Source organism: Cydia amplana, chromosome 15, assembly GCF_948474715.1.
Source record: "Cydia amplana chromosome 15, ilCydAmpl1.1, whole genome shotgun sequence".
Lineage (NCBI taxonomy): Eukaryota > Metazoa > Arthropoda > Insecta > Lepidoptera > Tortricidae > Cydia > Cydia amplana.
In genome coordinates this window covers 8,166,307-8,175,659 of record NC_086083.1, presented here as the reverse complement: position 1 = coordinate 8,175,659, position 9,353 = coordinate 8,166,307, and the positions used below count along the sequence as shown (strand labels likewise).

Genomic DNA, 9,353 nt, shown 5'->3' with positions numbered 1-9,353 from the left:
GTGCAACCCGTTGTATTTTTTTATTGAATTGGTAATTTATAAAGAAAAGTTTATATGACCTTGTTAAGCTCCGTAATACAATCTTTGCTAAAAGATATATTGCTTTATAGTCTCTTTTGATTATACCAGAATACTTCAGAAGAAGCAGTGAAGTTTAATTCAGTTGTCTAATGGAACCCCAACGTTATTATACTCGGGAGTGATTTTTTCATAAACTTGTTTATGCCATCATTCAACTTTACAAACAACGAATTGAAAAAGTTTCTCGTAATATGATTCTTGGAGCTTCGTTCGGCATGTGTTACTGTTGGCATTGCTTTTAAGATATTTTTAAAAGTATTCTTAACTTGTTTTTCTACTCCAGCACTTAAATGTGTCAATTAAATGACTGACAGTGATATCTAAAGCAATGTCATTTGAATGCTTTGTCTATAGGCTCATAAGATGACTGCTAGCAGTCATCTTATGAGTATAATACAACTGCTTTATTTTTTTTAAAGATACAAGTTCCGATCATCTTGATTGAAAGAGGTATGTTTTCATTTACAATAATAACTCTTTTTTTTTTAAATAATAACTCTTTTTTTTTTTTAAATAATAACTCAATTTTTTTTAAATAATAACTCTTTTTTTTAAATAATAACTCTTTTTTTTTTAATTTTTTTTTTTTTTTTTTTTTTTTTTTTTTTTTTTTTTTTTTTTGCTGCAGCTGTCATAGAAAAAGTAATGTATGCAACAGCTCATAATTGGTTCTTAAAATTCTCGGGTCTTTTTTTACAAAACTCGACTACGTCTCGTTTTGTAACTTCGACCCTTGAATTTTAAGAACCCTTATTATATCACTGTTGCATAAACTACTATTTTTGTAAGATGTTTGAAGTTTTTTTTATTAATTTTAGACTCAATGTATTTTAATTGATTGTGGTAAGTAATCACTAAGCGTCACGCTTGAGTGACAATGTTAGGGTTCTTTTATCAATGGGTTTAGTGTTGTTGGATAAAATACCTACTCCCCCTTATTTTGAAGTTGGTTAAAAAGAAAATTTTGAGCGGCACAAGTGTTTAACAGGAATAAACGCTTCACAATTATGTTAAATATTTATTTATATAGTATGTGTTAAATATTTTCCCTTTTTTAGTGTGGATCCACATTACAATCTATAAATTGTACATACAGATATCAATCCAATGAAAAAAATAACGTTGATCAACTCTGGCCAACGTGGGACTCAAACCCACATAATCGAATTGCCGGTCCAATTAATTATTATCTATGTTCTCTCCAGTGTTCCGCCGACTTCTACGCAGACAACAACACGCACAGCACCGTCTCCGGCATCGCGGCGTACCGCTCTGCTCTGACACTGCACTGGCTGGACAAGGGCTCCCAGCAACGAAAGTTCGCGCATGCGTTTGGGAGTGACAACACAACACTCTCTAAAGACTTGGAGGGATCTGAGTGTATGGACTACATGAGACCCGCTGCAGGGAAGATCTCCAGGCTTATGCTGGAGCTGTTAAAGTAAATAACTTCTATGTAAGGTCATGTGGGTTAGAGAAAAATAGTTTGTTTTGTTCAGGACAAGGGAAATATTGTGAGGTTTCCCTACTAGTGTTTATCTTGCCCCATAGTTTCTCTTATCTCCCTTCTCCCATCCGACCTTAGCATAATGTCGCTTATCGCGGCTTCCCACTCTGCTCTGACCTTGGGCCGCAAAAGTGAATGTCGACTTTATCAATGAATTCATTCATAACTTCTCCATGCAATTTCGCAGCTGCAGCATATTTTCTGTTTTATATATATTCAGAAACCTCGAAAGCGATGATGGCGTCATCCAAGAGTTAGCGCAGACGCTAGCTAGGACCATGCTGCTCGTGCCAACCTCCAAGTTGGAAGTGGAGCCGGATTTAGCAGCTCTAGTACGGACCCCGCAGCTCATGCAGGGCCAACCCCACGACACCCTGCCGAGGGTTCTGGCTGCGGTGTGGATGCTGGCTGCAGACCCTGGCGTCACTAAGGATAATGGCTGGTGCCCCATTCAACAGGTCCTTAAAGGGGCCCACAGATTACTAGTTCGCCGGACGATATCGGCCTGTCAGTTAAACACAAACGGTGACAGTTCCGAACAACTGACAGGCCGATATCGTCCGGCGGACTGGTAATCAGTGGACCCCTTAAAACTGTTTGTCATAACGTGCATAGAATTATAGGGCTCCTCGTCACCCTACATATACCTACCTACTACATTATACCTATAGTTCTAAGTACCTATAAGTTGTTTTTTCAACGTGACTGTTTGAAACTTTGAAAGGTGAATTTATCGATCATACAGATCAACTTTTATTAAAACTGACTGATTAACCCTGAAATCTTGATACTTGATACGTGATTCTATGGCAGAGCCAATTTTTTGCGATTTTGGGTTGGTCCTACAGTTGGACTTTGCTAATCCGGACGGGCAAATAAGTAGCCTTTTTGTGTGATAAAAATTACTTAATTAGCACCTATCCTATGTATGTAGGTATGTATTAACATAATAATTTTATAAAATACTATTTTCTACTCCAGCACTTAAATGTGTCAATTAAATGACTGACAGTGATATCTAAAGCAATGTCATTTGAATGATTTGTCTATAGGCTCATAAGATGACTGCTAGCAGTCATCTTATGAGTATAATACAACTGCTTTATTTTTTTTAAAGATACAAGTTCCGATCATCTTGATTGAAAGAGGTATGTTTTCATTTACAATAATAACTCTTTTTTTTTTAAATAATAACTCAATTTTTTTTAAATAATAACTCTTTTTTTTTAATAATAACTCTTTTTTTTTTGCTGCAGCTGTCATAGAAAAAGTAATGTATGCAACAGCTCATAATTGGTTCTTAAAATTCTCGGGTCTTTTTTTACAAAACTCGACTACGTCTCGTTTTGTAACTTCGACCCTTGAATTTTAAGAACCCTTATTATATCACTGTTGCATAAACTACTATTTAAGTATATAATTATATAATATACTAGCTGTAAAAAAATCAGCTCAGTATAACTAACTCTTTTGCTTTACATTTTTGCACTTCATTTCACTGGCACTGATGATGGCATTATTTAATGATGAATACCTATCAAAATCGTTTTCTTCAGTTTGAAACCGTCTGGATTACAGGGATCATCGGATAAGTTAGTGTCCGGATTAGCGAGGTGTGTATTGGCTGTCTTTGCCTTTAATAATGGCTTATTGCTTCAGTTAACCCAGTACTTGGACTCGGCTACGCCTGTGGAAATCGCAGTACACATGCGCGCGGTGGATCCTATCCTGTCGCGCGCACGTTTCATACTAGAAGACTTTTTGCAGAGTGTAGCGCCTATGAGCATCAGGTGGAAAGTGCCGACTATGCTAATTATGGTAAATGCTCCATTCTTAGTGTAAGGCCTGAGTGGACGCTCGAAGCGGAGCGTTCGGCGGGGCGTGCAGCGTGGCGTCGAGCTCACAAGAGTCACAAGTGATTTGAGCCGCTCCTATACGTTTAACATGCACGCCGCGCGCCCTGCCCCGCTGCACACCCAACTCGAGCGTCCACTCAGGCCTTACACTTAACCCCTTGACCGTCGAGGACGTCAACCGACGCGCGTTGCTTCGTGCATTCCGACACGGTTCACGATGACGCGCCGCATACGATAGGCGTTGCGCTTTTTTAAAGGGTTAAATGTATAAATAATCAAGTACCAACATACCATATAAAAAAGAATAAACACTTATCACTAAACATAGTAACAAGCTTAAGAAACTCTGCTCTACCCCTATTACATTCTTCTGATTGCGAACTCTTTGGGGTCACAGGTTTTTCAAAACCATTATTCCCCGCAAGTGAGCTGTCATATGCAAATTAACAAAATACGTCAGTCAGCAGCAGAAGTTGCTAAGCGGGTGAGGTGTTCAAAATTACCTTGACACGCTTTTATTCACTTTATTAAAGTCGCGTCAAGATCATTTTTAACACCTGGCCCGCTTAGCAACTTCTGCTGCTGACTGTACAATAGAAATTCTGACTAATTTACATATTTGGTTATAATATTTTTGTTATTCTATTTCAGTCAACTTCCAGAACCGACTTTAGCAAAAAGACCTCTCTAGACGTCAAAAAGTCACCTACGCATACAATCGGCCCCCGTTTGGTCTCCAACACGGGTACTCGGATAACTGCTCAGGCTATACCCGTTATGGGGAATTATATTCTGCCTGACGACGATCCTGTATTATATACTAAATTTTCAGCAGCAAATAGAAACAAACTGGGTGTTTATGCGTATTGTTTAGCCTTGTGTTTTGTTATGGTTTGAGTTGTTATTAAAATTTGAATGTTTATGCTTTGGCTAAATTATTAAAGTGATATTCTCTTGATGTTTGTTTTAATAGCTAAATCACACGACCGATTTCCACGATATGTTTTTAACCTTTTCGACGCCGTGTCAAACACAAAAGCTGTCACGCTGACGCCACGTCGCCGAAGTGTCAAAACTGAAATTGAAGTTTATACATATGCACGTAGGTCTATGTTGCTCTGTGATATGTGACCGATTAATCGGTCTTTGGCGTTGAATCTACGGTGCGGATATATCGGTCATTGGCGTCCAAAAGGTTAATGCGCATGACCCGTCACTAAAGGGCATTATTAAATTTCTAAATAAAATAAATAAATTATCCTTGGACGATATTACGCCCCTATAGTTTTATTCATATTATTTTATGACACACCAAAAAGAAAAGTATCCCATAACATTAATAACACCAACCAGGGAAATGATAAACCTAAAGGGTCGGGGGTTTGTGTTGTGTTCATGGAAAGTTTGAATTGGTATGAGATAATATTCTGCATAATAACATTTAAAATATGTCTATAAGTGTTCAAGAGTTACGACTAAAAATATAAATCTATTTTTGCATAAGCTATGCATTATAACGATTAAAAAAAAATAGTGAGTGGGTGAATCAACTTTCACTTTGTATACTCAACTTTAAATGTCATGGACAGCTCAGTACCCCTAGTGTAAATTTCATTCGATAGCGTAACGTTTGCGTTAGGTGTCATTTTGTATGGGATTTTGAGTTTCCAAATCCCATACAAAAATAGACATATCGCGAACGCTTGTCACGATATCGAATGAAATGTACCTACACTAGGGGTTCTGACTAGTGTCGGTCTAAAAGTAGATTCGCCCAGGTACCAGGTAGGTGCTAAAATTATGTTAAATTGTGGCTAAAATTATGTTAAATTGTGGCAAAAAATAACACTACTTCACTGCACTACTTACACCAACTTCTCACAGTAAGTATTGTCTGGAATTCTGTTCAAATATTGTTATCGATTATAATGTTTAATTTTTCGTCGATTTAGTTGAAACATAGCATTTAATATTTTTGGTATAGGTACCTTACCTATAGACTATAAAATACTAAAAAAACAGAATTCAATTAAAATGATCATTGTATAATATAAGTAAATAATTTATCCTTACTTGAATATTGTGATTGTGTTATTCGGCTACATTACTTTTATCCTTTTGGTATGTCGTGTACAGGAAAATGGATTTTAATTCATAATTATAGGACATAACATAAACTGAGATCAAACAGGAAGGGTTGTGTGTTGTGTACTAAATGGTTAAATTGTTATAAAATTAGGTTACTTTTATGAAGGCAATTCTAGTATAGGCCTACCACGAAGGAATGAAAATGAAGATTCTAATTTTATGTACAGTGACAATCCTGGTTATTCGCAGCAATGAAGCCTTTAATAATCATGGTAGGTGTACCAATGCATATACTTACATAATAAATTAATAACATATAAGTCTATTTAATAAATTAGATAATGTAATGAGAAGTTACTCTCTTTCAATTCAATTTGCAAATTTTTTAACGATTATTTAAACTAGATTCGTACAAATGAACCTAGTTGTTTTAAATAATTCGCATGTGTTGTAGAGTACTCTAAAAACGTAGACTAAACTTGAACTAAACTTCAACTAAACAACTTCAACTTGAACTAAAGTTCAAGACCAAACTTGAACTAATCTACTAATTTAGATAGATTTTAAGTGCTGTTTGCTACGTTTTTAGAGTACTCTACAACACATGCGAATTATTTAAAACAACTAGGTTCATTTGTACGAATCTAGTTTAAATAATCGTTAAAAAATATTTATGGAAATTTATCTGTATTTGAATTGGCTTTCAGTAAATTCAAATTAAGTTCCAACTTAAATGACATTTTGTTTTGTTTATTTGTTTATTTGTGTGACATAACCCGCACATAACAATACATAAGAGTACAAATAAGAATTATAAAATTCGCCGAAACGTCACATAGTGTTGCTTGAAGTAGTGTTGCATAGTGTTGTGTGAAAAAATCTTCAGAAAAATCAAAACAAAAGCGCCTGAATCTCGCTTCATAGATTAATTTACCATGCAATTTTTATGTTTTAGAAAACTCGAAGGAGGTATTAATACCCTACAAGCATTTAAAAAAAGTCTTATTATGCCTAGAGCCAGACGATCAACTAACCAAACTGACTAAGAGTTCTATAGAAGATATCGATTTACGTTGGAAACTAATCGATGAACATCCTAAACTCAACATTGAGTACAATACAGTTCACAGCTGTAAAGTTAAGATAGATGCCGAGATACAACCTAAAAGAATTCTTGCTGTTGTCGCTCCAAAGCCACTTAAAACGTCCTCTCAAATACCTATGTATTTTTTTGACACTCCTTTTCTGAACGAGGACGATGTGGATGAATTCCCCAACGGGCTATTTCCACTTCGTAGCCATTGGCAGTCTTTGAAACATGCATTCAGCCATTATTTGACGACTCATGGATACCAGAGATTGGTGGTTGTCTCTGATGACTCGTATTATAGTGCAGCGTTTGAAGCAGAGCTTATCGAGCATTTTAAAGAGAAGGAGTTCGTGTTTGATGTGCTACGAAAACCTAATAAAGGAGGCTTCGATCGGGTGAGTACCTATAGCGCTAAATCTAGTTGTTTTTTGAAATTAAAGTGTTTAAAACAAACGAAACACTTTTACATAGAGATGGTTAATAATCGAGGGTTCAAACCTCTTTTGGACCACGGGCTGTCCCGTACAGACGCATTTTATTTCCTGTGTTGCGAGTGTTGCGACTTTTTTTTCGGCATTTAAAGCAGGCGATTATTATAATGTAGAAAAGGAAACTCTTATAAGTACCTGAAAATCTTCAGAAAAATTCACGTTTGTACGGGACAACGGTAGACAGTTTTTTCAACGGTGTACCTATAGAGCAGAAAATATCGGTCTCGAAAAATGTAAAAAGATTAGGTACTAAACATTCTGACATGATCCTTATCATATGTTTGATATGTTACAAGTATTGTTTTGTTGTCAACTATTTCCAATCGGAGAAAACATTCTCTTTGTAACAGTAAGACTATGTTTGATAGGGTAAATATGAGTTTATACATGGTAAACTATTTAAAACGGAGTATTAATCCTCATAGAACAGTTAAATTTCACGAAAATCGTGATAAGTATGTGAAACTATGTTGTTTTCGATTTTCACTCATAAATAATTTTAAAAATGAAGTCTTGTTTAGTTTTAAAATTACGATGTAAAACTGTTTTTGCAAGCAATAAAAATTGTGTTCACGCAGAAAGTACCATTATATTTGTTTGTGAAATACTGCAAAAACTTTTTTAAAATAGAGTTCCATCAATTTAAGGCCACCCATGGGTATGTATATGCATATTTGATTATCATCTACCTTAAGTTATCACGGGTACGTATTGCAGGCATAAGGTAACCGTACCTACATTTAGATAAAGTGTCATTCAATTGAACTTGCTAACTATGTAAACAAAAGTTACTAGTAAATTGACATTCAGCGTCAATTTTCGTATGGCGGTTTGTTTACATAGTTAGCAAGTTCTATTGAATGACACTTTACTTTCGGAAATGTGTGTCCCATAAACAACATTTTTTTCAGGCAATGAGATACATAATAGATAACAAAGCGTACGTAATAATCGTGAACATCGACAAGGAGAACGCACAGAAGCTGGCAGACGCTGCGAAGAAGCATGGCTTGTTGTCGAACCGATACTTGTGGCTCGTCAGGGATTGGCCATTTGAAAACGTCAAACTATTGGTAAGCAACGAACTAGCATAACTATACAAGTCTTACTAGAGCTCAACAAGTGCGAGTAGGACTCGCGCACGAAGGGTTCCGTACCATTACGCAAAGAACGGCAAAATTACGCAAAAACCACGTTTGTTGTTAAAGCGGCAACAGATATAGAGTACATCATCTGTCTCTATCTGTGAGTCTCTATCACGGTTAATTCATGAGTTATAGCCTGGTGATAGACAGACATACGGACGGACGGACGGACGCATATAATTATGTCAGATAAGTGTCCGTTATACGAAGTGTTCATGAACTGTAGCGGCAGCACATTACTTCCGTTTGTTGGCACGAATTTTAATAGTCAAATTTAAATTTTCGATTTAGGCCACAAGATGGCAGACCATAATATGACGTGCAAGGGGCAAATGTGAACTTTTGGGGGCAGCGTCAGCACCAGCTTATTGGTATGAAGAATCAATGTTTTTAAGCTGTTCAGGACTTGAGCATGTCACTTGTACTTACTTTTTTTTTATTAGCCTATTAGTATGTCCCACTGCTGGGCAAAGGCCTCCCCTCTTTCCCGCCACTTGGCTCTGTCCAATGCACACTCCCGCCATTTCACACAGAATGTATCGAGGTTGTCCCGCCATCTCCGTTTGGGTCTTCCTCTGCCCTGAGATCTTTCCTGTGGGATCCAGTCCGTGGCTAATTTGGCCCAGCGTTAACATGTATATAACTATACAAGTCTATTCTGATGTTGTTCTTATTTATCGTATTTAATCATAACTTTTTGGTGTTTATCTTTTTTAATTTAGAATTAATTTCAGAAATTCACGCTGATGATTTCAATGAAGCTATCTCCCTACCCCATCTTACATTATAAAGCTAAATATGCTCACGACGGACCTAACCTGAACAGTGTGTCGCGAGGGTTAACGCTCATATCTAACGCCGTGGAGAGTGTGACGAGCGTAACTGTAAAGGAACGTATTGATTATTACTACAAGTAAGTTTATAAACTGAAATAAATGTCATATATTAAAGAAAAAGTGACGGAGCTCCTATAAGGGTTCCGTTTTTTCCTTTTGAGGCACGGAACCTTAAAAAAGAATATGTAAATATGTATGACGAAGTAAAATTTCTGTTTTTAAAATTCTCCTTCTTTCCGATAGTATGTATCTCTTGAAG

General features: G+C 36.4%; 1 protein-coding gene across 1 annotated transcript; it reads left to right on the top strand.

Moving 5' to 3' along the window:
• Window positions 1-978: 978 nt before the first annotated feature.
• On the top strand, window positions 979-9,175 carry LOC134654798 (uncharacterized). The gene is made up of 9 exons (XM_063510268.1): window positions 979-1,026; window positions 1,287-1,522; window positions 1,809-2,046; window positions 3,248-3,406; window positions 4,096-4,254; window positions 5,714-5,804; window positions 6,488-7,017; window positions 8,025-8,186; window positions 8,993-9,175. The coding sequence occupies exons 1-9, from the start codon at window positions 979-981 to the stop codon at window positions 9,173-9,175; spliced, it is 1,806 nt and encodes a 601-aa protein (XP_063366338.1).
• The last annotated feature ends 178 nt before the right edge of the window (window positions 9,176-9,353 follow it).